Here is a 20,695-nt window from a genome sequence, read left to right as displayed (position 1 = left end):
TGGAACATTAATGACATCCTTTGAATATTGTATATCAATGTGTCTCTCCCAGTTCCTCCTTAATTAAGTTTCCTCTGAGGTGGAACACAGTGTTATAGTGTTTCAAGAATTGTTTTCAACAAGGAACAAATATTTTAGAAAATGTCATTTAGGAATTAAAAACTCCTTATTTTTTTCCATAGCCTTTTTAAATTGAGAGATGATTAGGGAATTCAGAGGGGGAAAAAAAAAACATTTGCTCTTACGTACATGTAAAATTCCAGGTCACCTATACCTTCTCTTTATTGAAACTAAGGGAGGCTATGAGGAGGGAAACCAGTTAACATTGTTTAAATCTGTTCTAATGAAGAGAACACAAAATTTAGTAGACAAAACTTCTGCCTTTCAATGCATACAGAATAGGCAACTGTATAGTGAAGAACTGTGAGGGACTGTGTGAAAATTTTTGCTTTGGAGGGATCTGAACTGATCCACATTTGACTGTGAATTCCAGCATCAATATTTGAATGAAAATTATTTTCTTTTTCTCCTTGGGCAGTTTGACATGCTACATAGATGCTTATGTCTATTTTTGTTACCTTTTCCTGCTACTTTTAACTCTTGCTTTTCTTTCCTTGTGCATCCGCCACAGATCGCATTCAATTGGGTAAGATATATTACTTTCCTTAAATACTGCCTCTGTATTTGACAGGATTTGTTTTATGGACTGTAATGCAGTAATCGCTTTCCTTTCAGCATTGTTATATAGAAAAAAGCATATGCTTCTTAAATTGTTATGCCTCATTTTTACAGCATGGCGAGTGTAACAAGAAAAGGATTGGACTAAGTGTTTGTCTTGAGTAGATTAGTCTCAAATTCAAATAATGGACGCATTCAAAAGATGTTGGTCTTGGGAAAACCTACTTATATATAATCCCATTCTCTCAGCCATATTCTTTCTGTTGGAGGTTTGAATATGAACAACAAACAGTAAAAACTCTATTCAGCTGAGTTTTGTAAAGATTATATGAAGTATTTCATTATCTCCTCTTCAATAGAGCAGAAGTATCTTAGTCATGATTCTTTAAAAGTCTTGAGTCTTGGGGAAATTTCCAGGTTCTGAAGATGGTAAAAGAGTTCTTTATATTTATACTTTGAGTTTATTGGTTCTGTAAAGCACTTGAATGTATGATGAATTAGAAAACAATTTTATGTGTCTCAAAGATTGTATAAGCAGTCTGGCTTTACATCAGTTCACCCTGAAGAGAGGCTGAACAGCCCTGAATGCCTTGTCAGTCCCTCTGGCCTTCTAGTATCTTCAGTGCACTGAAAAGTTCAAGAGCACTTTTTCCATTCAGCTAAGTTATCCTAACAAGGACTCTAACTTTACTGAGTAAATTTCAAAGTACAGCATAGATTTACCTTCTTAGCTCACTCTGACATGAAACTAAAATGTAATATTTACTTGTGGTTCCTGTGCTAGAGAGAGAGAGAGAAAGCAAGGACAGCAACACACGTGGGCCTCTTTAGGGAAAGAAGACCATCTTTATTGAGTGGACAACTCATATTTAAAGCATGTTCCACAGAGCTAAGACAAGACAGTGGCTCGCTGGATAATTGGGAAAAATGCCCGTGGGACTGTACTTCAGAATGGGTCCCACAGTCCACACCAGGTGCTAATCTCTATTATGAATTCCATTCTGTTTTGACCAGATTATCATCCTGGGAGAAATTCTCCCTAACTGAAGCTGAACAAGCTTATCAACCTGGGAATGGAGCTGAGAGAGCAGGAGAAGCTCTGTCCTGAGAAAGATTTTCCAGGCTGTAATTTTCCTAGCTCTCTAACAGTGTGTCCACATTTACCAACCTCTGTCATGCAAGATCTCTTCTCTGCAATGATCACTATCACAGACATGTATGTCTTTAAAAAAAGCTTAATGTTTCAGGCTTGTACTAAAAGATTAACACTATTTCTGTAACTTACATTCTTACTTCTTTAGAGAAATTAAGATATCAACTCCAAAAAATAAGCACTTAATATTTGGATTGTCTGCCATGTACCATCTCTCAGCTGTGTGAATTTAATCTTCTGACTTAAACCTTTATATTTGGAATGTTTTGCTATTAGAAGAGGAGCGGTCTATGCTGAAATACTTCCAAATTCTATTTTTGTCTGTTTGTTGTGGGTTGCACAACTAAAATGGCAAGGATGCTTGCTTAATTTAATGAGGATTGTTAAAGATTTGCTGCACTTGTGAAATGTTTGGGCTTATCTTTCATATGTCTTAAAAATTATCTGAAAAATTGAACATGAAACATTAGCATTGTCTGCTGTCAGTTCTTGTCTATCTGATCTTAGCAGAAGCCTTAATGTATATACAACAGCAAACAATTTGTATTAGATCTCACTATTCCACCTGCTTGCCAAATAGCTCTTCTCTCCCGTCCCTACCCCCATTTCTGAATCTTTAATCCGGAAAAACAAATCTGTGTATAGACTCAGTGCTGCTCTGATTTTGTATAGTTTAAAACAAACAACGTGTGCTGTTTGTACAAGAGCTTTCATTTTTTAATGCTATAATCATGCTTTGCTTGCAGCCAAGTGTTGGTGATCCTTACAGTAAAGCTCTCCCTGTTCTCAGTCATATCAGGCTGGAGCTCAGTCAACTCTGAAAGTAGCAATGCAAGGATTTTTGGTAAAAGACACACACTCTTCCATCACACACTTTACTTAAAGTGCTCAGATCTAAATATGCTTATGGAAAGTTCTTAAGCTTCAAATAAAGATTCTTATTTGGACCAGGCTTGATGCTTCCCAGCAGCAGGGAACAGGTGATGTTGTGAAAGCAGAGTTGGTGTCTCAGGTGGGAGAATTTGGCTCATGTAAGTCAAGCACTCAGCGTGGGTGGCATCTGCAGGTCTAAAGGTGTGCAGCATGATTTGGGGATCTTTGAGTAATGCAGAGGTGCCATCCTCTGCTTACATCCTTCCAATACTCCTGCTGCTGGGAAGTCTGAGGAGGGAAGTGTCACAAGGAGAGCTAGACAAGAGCTGTGGAAAAGAGGGAAAACAGCTCCACACCTTTGGTAAAGTTGAGGAGTGAAGGAGGAAGTGAAATGTCCTGGAGAGACATGGATAAATGAGAGTGTTGCCTCTTTGGTTGAAGGAACCTCTTGCTTAGGTAACCAGTTGTACAGGAGCCTTTTGAGATTGGGAGTCAGCTGAACCAGCTCTGCTGATGTGCACAAACCTTGGGTGTATCCCTCCTGCCCAACACAGAGCTCGTCCTCTGTCACTGTGGGACACGGAGGTGGCTCCCTGTGCCCCTCTCACATGTCTCCGTAGATAGCCAGGGTCTGCACCATTTAAATGGCTTTTGCCAGGAGCTGTTTTGCAACATTCTTTTGAGCCCCATTGCTGGTCAGTTGACATGAGAATGTGGTGGTAAGATCTTTAGTGCTGAGAGTAAGTTGGAGTTTGACAAGCCCTTGCCATCAGGAGTGGAAGAATACCAGCACTCTTGAAAATATACATATGTACATTTAAAGCTAAGTTTAAAAAATACATTTTAATCTTAATGGAAATCAGATTTTTCAGCTTTCTTATGTTTTGCTTTCATCCCACAGCTATTCTATTCGCCATTCCATAAGCATGCCTGCAATGAGGTAATGTGCTACCCACATTCTATTTGCTATAGTGATGTTCAACAGAGTAATGAGGGGGGATTTGCATACTTTGATCCTGATCCTGCAGTTTGTAGTTGGATGAGGAGTCTCACTTCAATCAATTAAGGTTATTCATGTAGATGAGGGCTGCAGGACAGGCTAGCTGTGGGGTTTGGATTTTTTTTCATTTTAATTGTATTAACTGCTTAATCTCTTGTACAAGCCTTTGAGTGAATGAAGCAGTTCTGAGATGTATTTGGGTTGTTATCAGGTTTGTATTACTGAATCTGAAATTCAATTGTTTTGTTGTCTCTAGAACATCATCCAAAGCCCATTAACGTCAGAGCTTTCCACTCCAACAGGCTTTGGATCATGCTCCTATGGAGGGATTTTACATGAGTGCTTTCATATTTTAATGGCTATAATCACACTTTACTTGACTGCAGCCAAATACTGACGTCTGTTCAAGTAAAGCTCTGACTGTTTTCAATAAAATTAGTATCCAGCTTTCTTTTTACTCCCTTGGCCTCGAAATACATGACTGTCCCCACTCTGTGCCAAGCATGCATGAAAAACAAACTCACAACTAAATGATGGATGTTAATTCATTCAACTTCAGCAGGTGGGTAGTTTAAGGCAAGCATTCACAGATGTGACCTATGGATCAAATATAAGTTATAAAACTCAGCTTCTCTCTCTTTTTGACCCTTCTTGCCCTATGAAAAATTTGTCATCTAAATAACAGAAACTAAATTTGCATTACTTTTTCTACTGGCTTCTGTTTGCTCTTCACTTAAATTGGGGTCATTTTAACTCAGCCTGATGAGGGATATGATATAAATGTATTTGCAGAACCAGGAACTGTGCTGGACAACAGTGCCTGAGCTTCAGAGTATTCACTAAATATGAAGCACAATGTATGCTGTAAATGAGCTCTCAGGTGCCAAGCAAGGAGCAGAGAACCAGAAGAAGACCCTCTTCACCCACTGTAGACTTGTCCAAGTCTCCTTTGTGCTGGGTGAACACAGAGATAAGCTTAGCTTAGTCAGAGAGGCACCTTCGGAACACGTCTCTCTAAAGTCTTTGTCTTTGAAAGCAGCAGTTAGAAAATCACAGGGGAGAGGGGGGAAGGATTCCTCATAGGCATTTGGGACCCACTTCCCATGTGGTGCTAATCTCCTTCTTCCCAGCATTAGGACATTAAACTTGGCATCTTTTTTATAATGTAGGTTATTAACTTGCTCATCAGCTGAAAAAAATGTTTATTTCTTTACAGCAACAATACAAGTGGATAAAGCCATAGAAAAGCAGCATTACAGGCAGCATTGTCTATCATGTTCTAAGAACATGACAAATGTGTCATACAGTAGGCAGGCCAGTTATCATTTGGTTTCAATTACTAGGCAAGTTCCGCTTTTGAAATTTTGTAGCTAAAAAGTACTCATCCGATTACCATAATTGGATTTGACTGACAGAGCACAAGTGAGTGTTCATAGCCCTGTGCTGCCAGCCAGCCTTCATTCTGTGCTGGCAGTGTTGCTTGGTAAGAACTGATCAAATTTTGGAGTTATCCCATGATGTTGGCAACTGACTCTTTTTCCTCCCTTCAACATTTTTTTTCCTAGGAATTCTCCAACTTTCAAATCGTTTGAGGAGAAGGTTGAAACCACTGTCACAAGCCTTAAGGTAAAAGTTAGGAGCAGAGTTTGCATGCCTGTGTGTGTTAAAGTGACAGCTTAGTTGTCCCTATTATTTATAGAGAAGACTGATTGAATTTGTTGTTCCATCAAGAATTTCGTGGTAGTGCAAGAGCAGTAATGGAAAATGAAGGCAGTATACAAAGCTATTGTTTTCCTTTGTTGCTAAGAAATTATTTCTGATGCCTGCCAAAGTAAGCAGGCGGTCTCAGAAATGCCAAAAATAGTGGTGGTAAGGAGTGCCTGTTCCCAGTCATGTCAATGTGTCATTCAGAAATAGAAAAAGGTAATTCAAACTGCACAGTTCTGAAGACCATTTCCTCTCACAGTGATCTGCTTGAGGAGCCTGATCTTATTTTGTTGATTAAGCAAAGGTGCTCTAGAGGAGAGCATTTATCATGCCAGCTCAGCCTGTTGTGTTCAGAGTGCTCCTAGATCATCCTTTAAGAAATCTGTAATTAAGCAGGACAGTACAGTGTTTTGAGCCCCAAATAATCCTCCACATCTCATGAAACCTTCATTGTCTATCTTTATTGGCAAACTCACTAACATCTTCTCAAAATATTTTCTTTGTGCATTTTCTTTCTTTTTTTCATTTCCTTGTGCAAATTGGGAGGGGAAGCTGGAGTCAAGGACCTAGGGTGCCACCAGGGTAGACTGTGGACAAATGGGAATGTCTCAGCATTGCTCCTCCTTTTTCCTGCCTCTGTTCCAAGGCTTGCAAGATTAGGAAGACCAGGGGATGGGCTGGGGGAGAAACCATGGAGTTACGCTCCAATTCTAGGGTTTTGTTGTGGTCTCAAAAAGTGGAGAACTACCCAGAGAAGCCCCTCAAAAGAGTCTTATAATCTTTGCAACCCCCATATCAGCTACAACTCTTCAGTGATCCTACAGCATTCTGCAGTTTGCCAAAACCGATGTTCAGGTTTCATAAAATTTAGAAGTCAAATTTCAAATCAGATTTTATTTGTTGGAGTTTGGACTTTGGGTTGCAGCTTTCTTGGGAGAGTATACTATTTCCTTTTCCCCTGGAAACCAAACAGGACCAGGGTTTCATTCTTTTCAACTTTTCTGAAAATCTGAACTCTGATGAATTAAATGTTTTATTGGACTTTCAAGCTAGGTAAGCTGCTGTGCTAGCTAAAGAAATAGGATTACGTAGGATTAACCCTTTGGAAACTTAGAACACAAAGTTCATTTAATTAAAATAATCTTCCTAAGCATTCAGTGGCCGAGAGGTTGAAAAAAATGTCAGCTTGAGTTCTGCTGCAATTCTAGAATGGAGTAAAAGATTTTGCCCTATTTTCAGACTCGAATCAACTTGGAGTGGGCCTATCAGCAAGCAAAGCCACAAAAGAATGTTCTCTTACCAAGACAACCTAGTCACAACAGCTTTGCCTCTTTGTCATTTAGTCGTGATTATTTCAAAATCTTTAGATACAGCTCTATCTTTGTCAGGAAACTTCTTTTTCAAAGATTTAGTCTTACTGATTTTTATTTTTAATAATTATTACAAATTCAGTGACCTGAAGCATTCTGGAAGTAGATATGCAAGCACTGGATATGTTTGATTAATGTATTTTGGTCCCTCTTCCCTGCCCTTCCCCCATGAAAATGCTGCTGGCAGTTTTATATACAATTATATAGGCAACTACAAGTGCCTGAAGGGATTCAGGTTGCTGGGTTTGTCCTTTGGTTACTGCATTCCTTCTGCTGTCCAAAATCCCAATATCATTTATGTATTTTGTGAGCAGCTGTGTTGCCATAGCTGGCATGTAGGCCACTCAGCAAATGAATCAGTTCATTTTAGTATCCACCTCTTATCCAGCCTGCATAGAATTGGAAAAAACCCAGTGAAACCAGTGTGACCTACTCAGGTTAACAACCACATTTGGTTTACTTATAGGGTCTAGGATCCTACCTGGGATCTACTTAGGGACTGGTTCCTTTAAGCATGAGACATGCTACTGTCAGATTTTATGATGGCAACCTAGTTTAGAAATTGTGGAGTAAAGAAGTTGCTTTATTTGACTGGTTTTATAGCTGTTGTTCTACAGAAAAACCTATCCCTACATGTTCTCTGCCTGAACAGTTCCCTGCTCTCCTTGGCCATGGGGTGGATTGGAAAAGGAATTTGCTTCAGTGTGAGCAGAGGAACTTGCTGTTCTCTGTTTGCCTTATTTCAGACCAAGGTTGGTGGGACAAGCCACACGGGAGGCAGTTTTGAAGAAGTTCTCAGCTCTACAGCCCATGCCAGTGCTCAGAGCTCCCTTGCTGGCACCCGACTCCCTGAAAGTGAAGAAGAGCTTCAGTGTTAAACAACAGGCCCTCCTGAGCCCCACATGCCTCTCTTCAGAGACTTGCCCATGCAGTGATTTTCAGCTCTCCATCACCACACAACTTGTGCAACAAGGTTTTGTCAGCTTTGAAAAATTGCCATCCTGGCCTTGTGTTGGAGAAATGTTTCCTATGCCTATTTCTATTTTTGATAGGCCATTTTATCACCAGGTACTTTGTACCTCATCAAAACCACATGCAAGTCATTGGCTATAATGCACTAAATACTGTGTTAAGTGACTAAACAGTTTTCAGTTACATGTAACTTCCCTCTAACAACCTCCCAGTCTCAGTTTCTTATTTATTTTGGTTTACTCTTTTCTATCTGTTGGTTTCTGGCTTCCCTCTGAGTGCCACATCAGACAGATGGACCTAGAGCTGTGCAAAGCAATTGTCAGCAGTAGCCCATACACCAGCTGTCTACCATCCATACCAGGTGCCCTTTGCTCAGGATTGTTTGTACATCATCTATTTCCTAACAGAATTAAAATCACTTATGGTCAGAAAAAGCTGTTTCTCCTTCAGTGGTACAGTCTGGCATTGTCCTACACCCATTAGGCAGCAGAGTTAAGGAGGGTAGGAAGAGACACCTGGTTATTCATACAAAAACAACCTATGACAGCTTCCAATCTCAGATGGTCATTTGGCAGGAAAAGTTTCAATTTCAAAATGCTTGCTCTCTTTGTTTTGGTAAGACTTGGCAGTGAAATTAATTTGAAAATCAAGTGGAGTGGAGGGAGCCTCTAATATTTTTGCCTCCATATCTTCCCCTCAAAACCAAGGAACGATATATTTATGAGCCTCTGTCAAGATACAGCCTTAAGTAAAAAACTTAACAAACCCAACATTTGGCTTCAGACGTGCCATAGATTAGAGAGCCCATGCCTTCAGAGCTGCTAGCATAGACCCTGTTACCTGACAATGCACAGGATGAGTAAGACCTTCACTTTTGGTGTCAAATTTTGTGCTTTGCTCCAAGATCTAATTCCACCAACCACATTATCTCTGCTCAGTCACCAAGAGCCAGACATCTCGCAGCTTTGATTCAGCATGTTTTCTGAATTGCATTCTTTTAACATGTTTTCTAAGGAAAGAGCAGCACATTTGTGACACTATCTTGCTGTGTAGTGAGCACGTGTCAGTCCGCATGTTGCGTTGCTCAGCTCACCACACACTCAGGTGGGCACAACGTTATCAGTAAACAGGATGGAAAAAGAGCCTGGCTACTTTGAAAATGGATGCATTTTTTGAGCATACGCCAAAGCTTCAAATCAGTGTTAGTGAGTTTGACATTACAGACTGCTTAAAATTTTGTGAGAAAATGTGGCTTTAAGTGATTTTCGTTTTTTCTTCTGTGGCTTTTGTTAGTTTTTACAAAGTTGAAAGTCCTTTTGTATTGTTCTACTGGATATAAGTTAACATTGGCCATTTATATCACATGCCTCTTTAGTGTGATTTTTAGCATGGAAGCAAATCTAATTGTTTTTCTAGTATTCTTGTGACAATTTTCTAGCTTATTTTACGTGGTTTTGTGCATAAATGTGACTTTATTTAAAATGGAAGGTATTAATTGACAACTTAGTTTGTGTAAATTAAGTTCTTGATATTCTTATTAAATTTCTCTTACTCTTTTACCCTTTCTGATGTTTTAATTCTGTGTTTACCAGTAGTACTGAGCAACCTAGTGGAAGGTGCCCCTGCCACTGGGAGTTGAAACTAGATGAGCTTTAAGGTCCCTTCCAACTCAAACCACTCTATGATTACTGTGCATAGGGTTCCACACTCTGTTCCCTCGATCAGCAGAATGGGGAAGCCTCCTGTTGTGCTGCAGGAATGGACTGTTCCTGCTTAGGGTAGTATTTGTGCTGGGTTTGTTTCTACCAAACATCTCTTCAAGGCCACTTTTCTGGCCTGTCAAAAATGTTTTCAATTCTGCCCTTCCATGCGTCTGTAACTCTTTCACACTCAGCATTCAATGCAAACTACTGGAGACTATGATTTGCGTGCATCTAGGTGGAATAAGAATGCTGACAAAAGCTCAGTGGGCCCACTCCATCCCCCCTCTGCAGTATACAATCTGTTGCCAAGAACCACTAATCAGCTCAGCTAAGTGCAACCTGTTCTTCCAACATGACTGCTGCCCTGGGGGGCTCCTGAGCAGAGCAGGCATCTCGCATCTCTGAACCAGACCAATATACTGCAGATTTTGTACACTGTGCCAGCCACTGAGGCAAGAAGCTCTCAGCATTTTTCACAGCACTCTGTGCTCTAGGAAAGGCACTAGCCACAGAATGCTTTGTGAGCTTCAGTCGGGCCCCTGAGGTTTGAATAAAAAAAGCATTTCCTGAGTCATGGTGCCTGAAAACGTGTGTTCAGATACATTACCTACCTTTAAAGGGTATGACAATTTAATTTAGTTTTATGCTGCTTCATTTGACATGAGGCAGAAGACAGAGAACTCGACATCTCTACCATGTAATTTTTCCAGGTGCAAATTTTGCTTAATTGGTAATCATGGCACTGCCCTCATCTCCAGCTGCACACAACTCAGCAGTTGGGTGTGCAGACACTGGCCTTATTATGGCACTCCCCATCACTACAGCTTTACTTCACATTCATTATGTACTTCTACATTACTGTCTACTTCTGCCAGAAAGTAATTTATGGCAGAACTGGTACCAGCGTGTGACAGCCTGAAGAAGGGAGCCAGCTTTACATGGCTGTACAGGCTTCTGCATTAGATTGCACAAACTTCAAAAGTCCCTCCCAACCTCAGGTATTCTGTGATTATCAATGACCTGTGAAGAAGTCGGTAAAACTGCCAGTCGGGGGTGAGGGGAAGTCAGGAATACAGACCTTACAGAAATACTGGCACCATTCCCTGATACAACACATGAACAGGGAAAAAGCTGTATGAAACAAAGAAGATATTGAGAAAATGTAATTAATGAGATTACCAGTTTTATGCATCATCACTTAAGGCTTATGCAGGCCAAAGAAATCTCATCTCTAAGCTCAGTGAAGAGCTTCTACAGACATATGCTCATTGGTCTCATTTCTGTGCAGCACTGAGTGGATATTAAACCATTTTGAAGGTATTTAAATCCATACATATTTAGAAATTCACAGAACAAGACGACCTGCCCCACACAGTGCATTACATGAACAGATTAGACTGCAATCAACTAATTTTTAAATGTACCTGAATTTCCCCAGAGGAGAATCTATTTGTAACTGCGACTGCATTAATCAGAGGCTGACTAAAAAGAAGGAAAATTCCAACTCCAAATATACGAATTCTTTGTTCCCTGACACAACCTCTGATCTGAGAGGCAACTACACTACCTGCTCTTCTCTAAAGTGAATGCACAGGAAAAAAATCTGCCAGCAGAATCAGTGATGTTAGAGGAGAAAGAATAATGACCAGAATATAAACCAAGGTATTTATTATGGCTACAGCATTTAAGAACACCTCAGGAATGTGGATGAGATGCAGCAGCTATTCTTTTTTTCCTTTCTGTGTTAATCAGAGATACAAGCTGGAGTATTTCTGGGTGAACAAACTTCCCTGTAAAACAAAAGAAAGGGAAGGTTAATGAAAAATGCTCTCATTTTATCATGTGTGAAAGGCTGGCATTGGAATGATAACAGGGATGTCACTTTAGGCTCAGAATAAATGACAAATTATTCTTTTAAGAAAGTGAATGCTCCCAGTTCAATCCAATTATGGAGTAAGTGTAGTTACACCCATTCTTCACAAAAAGCTTGAATTTTGTGCTCTATTAAGACACTTAAGAGCTGAAAAAGGGATGCATGCTGACCAAGATAATCTGATGCTACAGGAAACCACTCCAATTACAGGTGCACTTAGGGTATATGCTGTAGGCTCTACTCATATACCAACTCAGTTTAGGTTGTTGAATTCTGGTAGGGGAGCAAAGATGTCAGTTAGAAAATAAAGCATTACAAGCTTTGTTCATGTTGTCTGTTTTTTCCTCCACTAATCAAAGTCTTACAGAGAGATTATTATTTCCCTAGGGAGTCACCAAAGTACAAATGGGACTTGTCAGGGGCTGTTTGGTGACTGCTAGTCCTCTTATCCCTAGAGCTTGTCTATCCCTAGTTTTTTTTTCCCAGGACAGGATGAGTTAGTTACAGTCCTCCTCTGGTGTTCACCTACCATGCCAAAATGATAAAGATTATTATTTTACCTATCTCTGCTTTCAACTACCACTGTATTTTGCAAGGGATGAAAAACAGTGAGTAGACTAAAAAGCAACACAGTTGCAACTTAATTATTTCACTGAGGTGGTTCTCACAGGAACCTTGGGCTGGTCACTCACTTGGGGATAACAAATTCTACTTCACTGGTTCCTGAAACATTGGTGGAGTACAAACAAGCTGCTGTCAGACCATTGGTGAACACTGAAGACTCCTTTATGAAGAGACTGCTGTTTCAGGGAGATCCTTACACACTGCAGGTGTAATGAAAGCTGAGCCTCTCTCTAAGGTAAAAAGCGATGTAAAAGGAATTTGGCATAAATGAAATTGAGGTTTAATACTGACAGATAAATGTCATGTATGTTCACATTACTTTACGTTTCCCCAGAAATGCTAGGGGACTTGAGCAATGAGTAAGGTAACTAGTTTTCACTTGCTCTGAATGTCTGTCAGAGACAAAAAAAAAAAGGCAATTTATATATTTCATTTATGAAAGGAAAGGAAGGAAAAGAAAGAAGGAAATAAGAAGGAAAAAAAAGCCCAAATGTCATACCAGCAGTTGAATTGAAAAAATCCTGCAGTCTGCCTGGTGTGTTTTCCAACTCTTCATACTCAAATGCTTGCAGTATCATCTCACACTGATCCAACTGCTTTACAAACTTGGCCTCTGCAGTAGACTGGTTTTCATATTCCTGAAAAGATTTGCAGTTATAAGAAAATAATTTTGTTACTCTGAAACAGAACATTAAAATCTCTTTATAGATCTAGAATTTTCTTCATTAGTACAAGCCACTTCAGAAATATTCAGCACAATTACATCTTTCACTTTATTTTTACAAATACACAGTGGTCAGCAAAACACTTGAAACATGCCAATTTTATATTAAATGCAGTGGGACGCAGAATACAATCTTTTGCATAATTAACTCTAAATATACCAATTGTTTTGGCTGAATCAGGGATGAATGGAAGCAATTCTGCATGACATATAAGTTAAAAAATAGGTTCGATTTAATAGTATTTTATAAAGATCATTTCAGGCCTGGTTAAGGCAATGAATTACGACAGCGTGTACCTATGCACTGTCACCATCTATTTTTAAAACCTATTTTGCACTTTTCTCACCACTTGCTGTTTCTATATGGAGTTGCTCTTTATATTTCTCCTGTCATTCCTGCCTAATCTTTTTTGTCTAATCTGTCTGAGCTGCTTATATCTCTCCTAGCAGATAGGAAGGGGAGTGGTTAAGGGGTTTCCTCCCCTTCAGAATTTAAGTCCTTTATTCTCTCTGCTATCTTTCCCTCTCCTACAGTCATCATCAGTATACGAGTGATTCACATTTCTAGTCAACTTGAACAATTTTGCTGTCATTTACTTCCAATGATGGCTGCAGACAGGTTTTGGCATTGCACTTTCTCTTCTCCAAATCTACTGCATTGTATGTGATGTCTCATAAGCAGGTCTTCCTGACTCTCCTGACTTCCAAAATCAACCCCATAAAAAGGAGTTTTCCTTCTGTGCAGGTTACCATCACCCTGATAGCAGTGGCAGGACTGACCCTATTCATCATCCCCACCACCACTAATCACACCAAAGTACACACTGGGCCCATCTGTGCTCCCAGATCCACAGAACCTGTGGATCATATCACTTCCATAGAGAAGAGCAGCACGAGTGCAAGAAGTTCTGACCGCAGAACCTGGCATTCCTTTCGGCATCTTAAGACAACTGTGCTGTGTCATTCACAGTAGCAAGATCCTGGCTTTGTAATTCCAGCACGGTGATGCTCAGGTAAGCGGTGATGCTCAGGTAAGCGTGACAGTAATTTCCTTGTCTTGCATACCATTAGGAGCCTGTTCTTAGGCTTATTACTTCACCTTTGAAGTCAGAAATCCAGATTTTGATAGCCATGATTGATTGGTAATCTATTTGGATTTCAACAGTCCTTTGAATTTCCAGTTACATCTTCATCGTTATTTTAGTAATAAATTTCATTTCAGTGTTTTTATCTTGTTTTTCTCTTTTCAACTGGAGCTTTGCCTCATTTTAGAATTGTTTAAGTACTACTTATTTTCTTAAATCTATTTATTTCTACTCTATTATTTTATAATCTATTTTGTGGGGGAGAGGGTCCCTCAAAGACAACAAACTCTTGGCAGCATCACAAAGGAGAACTTCAGGAAAAGGAGAAGCAGGGCTGTTCACCTCTAAACGTTGGTCCCACCTCCAACAATTAGGTGGGAGTATCAATTATCCACACCTCAGCTCACACTGCCCTCAAGAAACATCAGCTATTACATTGCAACTGTGCACAGTGCTGAAACAAACACTGTTTCCTCTCCATAGGTGGTTAAGACTCTGAAATAACAGTGTACTTTGGAAAAACAGTAACTGGTCTCTCCAACACCACAGGCCATCTTCTAAAAATCATTCCCATGCTTTTGCACTTGAGACTAAAAAGCAGGACAGAGCTGAAATGTGCTGACTCATTTATTTGACTGTTTTTTCAAACATATTTGGGATTAAGTTATAAAGTGAAAATATATCTGAGGCATCTTTCTGCTGCCTCTCTCCTCTACACTACACTCACCAAATACCCACCAACACCATCCAAACCAGCAGTCCTTGTAAAGCTGAAAAGCAAAGAGAGACAGAGACGAGGGCAGGGCAGTGCAGGAAGGAGTTGTTAATAGTGTCAAGAGATCTTGCCCTGCTCAGCACTGATCGATAACCACCTTCACTCACAAAAAAAAAAAATCATAGGGAAATGTCCTTGGCTAGCTGAGAGCAGAGCAGCACACCAAGTTATCAGAGGCTTCTTATTTTCTCTCTTTTATTTTTTTCTTCTTAAGGAGCAACTAGCTGTTCCACTTAACACTAAAGGCACTACATGTTAATAGTATATTTTTAGGGTACTCTCTCTGCCATGTAGGTTGCACTCATGCTAATGAATTGCAGGCACAGTGCAAATAAATAATCCTGAAGGTAGAAAAAAGACCAAATTATCAAAAGTGTGCACATATTAAATTAGTAAATAAGAATGATGAAAAGCTAACACGCTGAAGAACTGACTCCATACTGAACCAGCTCTTACAGTGTCAGAGGAGAAGATTGAGACCAGCAAAGAAAAAACCCAATTATACAAACTAACCTTATCTATCAAAACCTCATTTTCCTCAATTATAACAGCTTCTCAAGAGAGAAGGGACCAGTGCTCCCTAAAAAAATACACACATGTTATTTCCCGTATCTGATGATGTTGGTTTACCTCCTTTAATTTAAAATACAGCTCTGAGAGCCCATTCCCACTGCCTGTTCAACCACACAACCACAACAGGGAAAAAAAACCCAAAATAACCCTAAACCTAAAACAAAATCACAAGCAGGGTGCTGTAGCTAAAGGCAGAAACTGGATGTAAATATCTGGAATTTAAATACACTCTAAGTAGAAAAGAATATGAATGTAGGATACCGACTCAGGTCATAGAGTCCAAGAAACATAGAATACATTGTTTGAATGAGAAGTTCTGGATACAATTCCCCTCATGCAACCGTATGTCAGGAGGAGATAAAGCATAGTAATTGTGAACTTGAATTGTTTGGAAATAATCTAATCGTCCCTCATTTGGAAGTATAAAAGATCTTACCAATTAACAGCATGGGTTCACATGAAAATGGTTAAATCACCTTCAAAAACAAGATACTTTCTAATACAAACTTTTAAGGAACCCAAGACCAAAAATCTCCAATGTTTGTAGAAAAGCATGGTTTTTTGTCACATTTAAGTTTAAACTTTAGTTTACTTAATCATTTTAAGTTACTACTAAGTATCTTGGTCTAATGGACTTTCTTAGAAAGAAATGAAAAACCACAGAAATTTCTTGCATAAAAAGCAGAAGATAATCCACAGCACCATCACCTACTATTATTTTTTTTCCTGTATTAAAAGCTGCATATGGCCAGATATGAACAAAAGTGATAGTGTAATAAAAAAATCAGATTTATATCCAGAGGGCTGGACGTAGATGACAAACTCTTCCTTCAGCTGTACAAACCAAGCCCTGGACAGGTTCATCTGGAACTCTGAGAGGCTAGGGGCAGAAGATGGTTATTTTACCAAAGTCCAAGGTTTCTGTTTGAAAAGGACCCTAAAATTACCTTGACACATACTGTTAAGCTTTATCTTCTACTCAAATCTCACTTTCTTGAGGTCAAATAAGAGGCAGCACAATTTCACAGGTACATGGGAAGAAGGGAATTGATCACCCTAAATTCTGACATAGAATTAAAATAATGCAAACTTACTTCCCAGAGTTCATAGATTTCTTTTCTGAGGTCCTCTGATAGAAGCTGGGTCAGTTGTTGCATAGCTGCCTGAAAAAAAGAACCCATTTCCATTTATCTATTTTCTGAGCAACACTTTTATCATTATCTTTTCTGAATAATTATCTATTTGCTACCAAGCTAGCAGCAACATCCACTACACATCACATTACTGTATTGTTTTGGCATGGCAAGGTTTGGCTACAGCTCTAGCCAAGCCAAGGTGGTAGCACCTCTGGAATAACACATGTAAGGGGAGGGGAAATCCCTGTGCAACTCCACCCAGAGGGAGGAGTGAGAAACGAGAGGAAAAACTCCGCAGATACCACGGTTAGTGAAGAAGGAGGAGGTGCTTCAGATGCCAGAGCAGAGGTTCCCCTGCAGGCTGTGAGGAAGATCATGGTGGGGCAGCTGTGCCCTTGCAGCCCTACAGAGGAGCAGGGATCCACCTGCCGCCCCTGGAGGTCCATGGTGAAGCAGATATCCACCTGGGGTCCATGGAGGATTTGAAGCAGGGGGATACTCAAAGGAGGCTGTGACCCTGTAGGAAGCCTGAGCTGGAGCAGGCTCCTGGCAGAACTTGTGACTCCAGAAATTGTTCTGCACGCTCTTTGTGTTCTCCCAGCTGATCAGTCTCACTTCTCTGCCATCCCTACTGTTTGCCAAGTAACATGAAGGGCTGCTTCTGAAACAACCAATATCACAGGCAAGACAAAGGCTGCATGCCGTGATTGTTTCTCCACTTCAATTACAGGATATAGTGTCACAATATGGTTCCCTATTGCTTGCCACCACTGAAGCATCAAGGTCTCATTCCTTCTCACCTCCTTCCAATTCTGGAACTCATCAGATTTCAAGGTTAGGTGAACTCCAAACAACATCCTCCCTCCTCCAAAAAACCCCAAAACTTCTTTTTTTAATCAGGTTCATTTTCCGCTGCCTTCGTGTTGGTGAGACTCACTGGTTAAAGTTACTGCACAAGCAGCAAACTTCGGAGACAGCTCAAAGTCGGCTGTAGAGCAAACAGAAAAAAGGAGAACTCTGCAGTGGAAGCAAGAGTATTGATAACTCACCTCAAGCCACCTCCTGAAGTGGCTACCCACGGTCTATTTTTACAACAAAGGATTTCAGAGTCATCCCAAATGTTTAATGCTTTACTCTCCTTCCCACAAAGTCAAAAGAAAGTCCTCACTGAAATGGGAGCAGAAGGAACTACAAATACTTAAGGAAACTTCTTAAACATATCTAGGCATCAAAATCTCTTTTCCCTTGCCAAAATTCAAATGAGAATTCTCTCTAGACCAAAGTTGAAGGCTGATTCTCAGTGACACAACAACCCTTAAAGGCTTCCAGGAAAGAGGTTTCTTCTGTTCAGTGATTTGAAGCTCTTTGAAGAGTGTAACAAACACTTCAGTGATTGTTCTCCTCGCTTTTATGCTTATCTAGTTAAAACTAGGGGCTGAGGGGCCATGACTAACTCTAGGAGTAAGCTCTTTGCTAGAAAAGTGGAAATTAAAGATCTAAGGTGCATTTGGCACTCTTGAAGTACTATCTTTACTGACTAATTTTGGTGTTTCTTTTTTTCAATATACTTCCTAGTGTGTTCTTACAATGAACAAAAAAAAAAACCTCTGCAGAGTTTCTAAGGCATGACATTGCCCTCTAGCTGTGGCTACAGAAATGGTTTACATTTTTTTCAAATAATGCCACAAACCAAAAACAACAAACCAACAGTTTGGATAAGTGCAAGGCCAAAAATAAAGTGACTCTAGGCATGCTGCACTCAAAGAATCACAACAACAACAAAAAAGACACCTGCATCTGAGGTTTTGTGCAAAAGGTTTAAATGAAGTCTCTGTCAACCTCATGATCTGGCACCACACACGCGATCTGACATGAACTGTCATCCATCCTACTCTGTGCACCTACTCCCTGCTCCTCACCTCTTGGTAAAGCTGCTGAATATGACTAAATCAGGATACCAAAACTGCAGCTAGTTCAGGAATAAATGGCCATGGTGAAGACTACTTCAAAGATTCTCCCATAACTTTGTACCTGGTGACGTTACAGGTACAAAGTTAACAATGAGGTGAAAACTCTTACTTGGTTGTGGCAGTCCAATGCCAATGACAGTATCATATTGCTTGGAATGTTCCTACACCACCACCAGAACATGAAAACACACAGAATGCTCTGCAGCTTATGTTCATACCTTTTCTCTCCTGTGTTTCTCCTCTTTTGGGATATTATCTGCAGGAGCAATATCTCCAACAATGCATTCAGCCATATCATGAACCAAAGCTAATCGTATGCACCTGACAAGAAGGAAGGACAGAATAATTAGTTTTTCAGCATTTTAAGTTGAAAACTTCTCCAAAAGGCTAAGAGACCGCAGAATTTATTCCCCTTCTTATACTCTAAAGATTGGTTGGAGCTTTTCTTAAACTTTATGTAACATTTTCCACTTTTTTTTATTTTCCACCTAGACACAATTTTGATTTCTAACTTCTAGTCCCTACTGCTTGTAAATGTGGATTTAAGTATAAATACACTGTGTACTGGAGTATAATATTCAAAAGTAATGTACTTAGCTTTTGGAGATGTTGTGGTAATTAACTACATTATACACTTCACATTATTCCTGCAACAGGTAGAAGGTAATCTATTTGGAGCAATCCCAAATTCAGTATATAATCTGTCACTCACAGTTCTGTAGCTATGCCAGTCTGCAGCAGAATACTCAAAAAAGCCTTCATATCAGCTCCTATGGCTTTCTCTGCTATGCTGGAGGATTTCTGTGGCTCCTTACTGCTGCCGAGTGGTCCTTCAGTCTGTCAAAATCCACATAGTCTATGGCTCTGACACGGCTGTCTGTTGCTTCACATTGTTTTTTAACCAGGGTCTTCAGCCTGTTTATTTACTGCTTAAAAGAAGACCAGCTTTAAGCCTCTGCACTAAGGACTTGCCTCAATGCTCACAGTTAAGCAATAAAGTTTTTAGCCCCTTTCAATTGTCCAGATAAACAGGACCGTGTCCAAAGGATAGAGGGAAAAGGATTTCAAATTCCTTCAGTGTGCTTTAAAAGCTCTTACTCCGGACGGACGACAGCTTCTTTTAGCATTTAGTTTGCAGCTCTCCCACAACATAAACATACGGTCGTGATAAGCAGAGGCAGTCTCACCTGTCCTTGTTAAGGCTTTTGTCTTCAGTCACCAAAGCCATCATCGCCATCCTGTACATATGGTCGGAGACGCTCTCGGGGTTTGCCACGTTCCTGTACACCCATCCTGTCCGCGGTACTCTCTGCGCCCGTGCCACAGAATCACAGAATCAGTCAGGTTGGAAAAGACCGCAGAGATCATCGAGTCCAACCTCTGGGCGGATACCACCGTATCCACCAGACCACGGCACTGCAAAGGTTAAACCCCTCGGTTTTGCAGGCCCTCGTTTCAGAGACACCGGCAGAAATTCCCCCCCACAATGGCCTCCACGCTCCGGAGGGTTCTGCTCTCCCAGCGAACACCTGCTCCAAGGCCCAAGGCTGTACCCGGCCAGGAGCACGGCCCGGCCGCAGCAGCCGCCATCGCGCCACAAGGGCCGGGACACGGCGGCACCGCGAGTCCCGCCCAGGCCCGCTGCGCTGGGACAGCGCGGCTCACCCCGGCCTCCACCAGCCCGGGCACTGCCGGGGAGCCCGGCCCCGGGGAGCCCGGCCCCAGGCCCCACGGCCCCGGGAAACCCGGCCCCAGGCCCCACGGCCCCGCCGCCAGCCCGGCCCGTGCCCACCTTGAGCTGCCCCAGCAGCCGCAGGAAGGGCAGCAGCCCAGCACCACCGCCCGCCGCCATCGGCCGCCGGCAGCACGGCCTGGCCGCAGCTCCTCCTCCTCCTCTTCCTCCTGCTGCTGCTGCTGCCGCTGCTGCCGGGGCGGGAGGCGGCGGTGCCCGCCCTGTGCCCCGCAGGTGTGAGGGGAAAGGTGTCAGTGCGGGGCGGAACCGCGTCCCCAAAGCTCTGGCTCCTCGGGGCTCATTAAGCACAAAAGGGAACGACACGGGCTGCGGCTGCAACGAGAAGAGCAGCCGAAGAAGCCGAGCGGCTCGCGGGCATGGGCGCTGTGCCGTGCGGAAGAGAAGGAGTGTCCTCTCCCCTCTTCCGCTGGGGTCCAGCTGGGAGGAGGGAAAGGCAGCCTCGGAGGCGGGAGTAGCTCGTGCTTCTGTCAAAACTGACAGGGCATCTCGGTGACCTTTACCATGCCTAAAAAAAAAAAATAAAAAAAAATAGTGCACACTCATGATATTGTTCAGAGAACAGCAGATAGTTATCAGGGTTGCGGATGAGTTTTTAATTATTCTGTGGACTCCCGGCTTCTTGCTATGAGCACATCCGTCACTTTCATGAGTTGAATAAATAATACGGTGACTTACCTGACAATTGACGGATTTCCAAAATACATTGCATTTCTTTGCTACTTTTAT

General features: G+C 41.3%; 2 protein-coding genes across 4 annotated transcripts in view; one reads left to right on the top strand and one right to left on the bottom strand.

The window, feature by feature from the left end:
* The window catches only part of TPD52L1 (TPD52 like 1), a 50,052-nt gene extending 40,740 nt beyond the window's left edge, over nucleotides 1–9,312 (top strand). For 2 of the 3 annotated variants that reach the window (XM_088161860.1, XM_088161862.1), the window contains exons 5-8: nucleotides 632–646; nucleotides 3,606–3,644; nucleotides 5,270–5,330; nucleotides 7,434–9,312. In XM_088161860.1, the coding sequence (XP_088017986.1) occupies nucleotides 632–646; nucleotides 3,606–3,644; nucleotides 5,270–5,330; nucleotides 7,434–7,568 (250 nt within the window). In that variant the 3' untranslated portion in view covers nucleotides 7,569–9,312. The remainder of the gene's footprint in view (nucleotides 1–631; nucleotides 647–3,605; nucleotides 3,645–5,269; nucleotides 5,331–7,433) is intronic. The other variant, XM_088161861.1, reaches the window with a different exon arrangement.
* Nucleotides 9,313–11,109: 1,797 nt separating this feature from the next.
* HDDC2 (HD domain containing 2) lies at nucleotides 11,110–20,345 on the bottom strand. Its single transcript, XM_014876729.2, has 6 exons — nucleotides 20,009–20,345; nucleotides 19,404–19,525; nucleotides 18,435–18,537; nucleotides 16,205–16,273; nucleotides 12,453–12,591; nucleotides 11,110–11,246 (listed from the first exon to the last, which is right to left on the bottom strand). The coding sequence occupies exons 1-6, from the start codon at nucleotides 20,066–20,068 to the stop codon at nucleotides 11,152–11,154; spliced, it is 588 nt and encodes a 195-aa protein (XP_014732215.1). The 5' UTR covers nucleotides 20,069–20,345; the 3' UTR covers nucleotides 11,110–11,151.
* Between the last annotated feature and the right edge of the window lie 350 nt (nucleotides 20,346–20,695).

Source organism: Sturnus vulgaris, chromosome 3, assembly GCF_052056855.1.
Source record: "Sturnus vulgaris isolate bStuVul1 chromosome 3, bStuVul1.hap1, whole genome shotgun sequence".
In the NCBI taxonomy this organism is placed as follows: Eukaryota; Metazoa; Chordata; class Aves; order Passeriformes; family Sturnidae; genus Sturnus; species Sturnus vulgaris.
Note: the sequence above shows the minus strand (reverse complement) of the source record. Positions and strands in the feature narration are given on the sequence as shown.

Bases quoted from the DNA above. Each gene is read 5' to 3' on its own strand.
- HDDC2 (XM_014876729.2), bottom strand. From the start codon at position 20,068: ATGGCGGCGGGCGGTGGTGCTGGGCTGCTGCCCTTCCTGCGGCTGCTG. The intron at 19,526-20,008 runs GTGGGCACGGGC...GCACGGGCGCAG, and splicing joins GGCTGCTGGGGCAGCTCAAG to AGAGTACCGCGGACAGGATG. The intron at 16,274-18,434 runs GTATGAACATAA...TCTTTTTTTCAG, and splicing joins AGAAACACAGGAGAGAAAAG to GCAGCTATGCAACAACTGAC.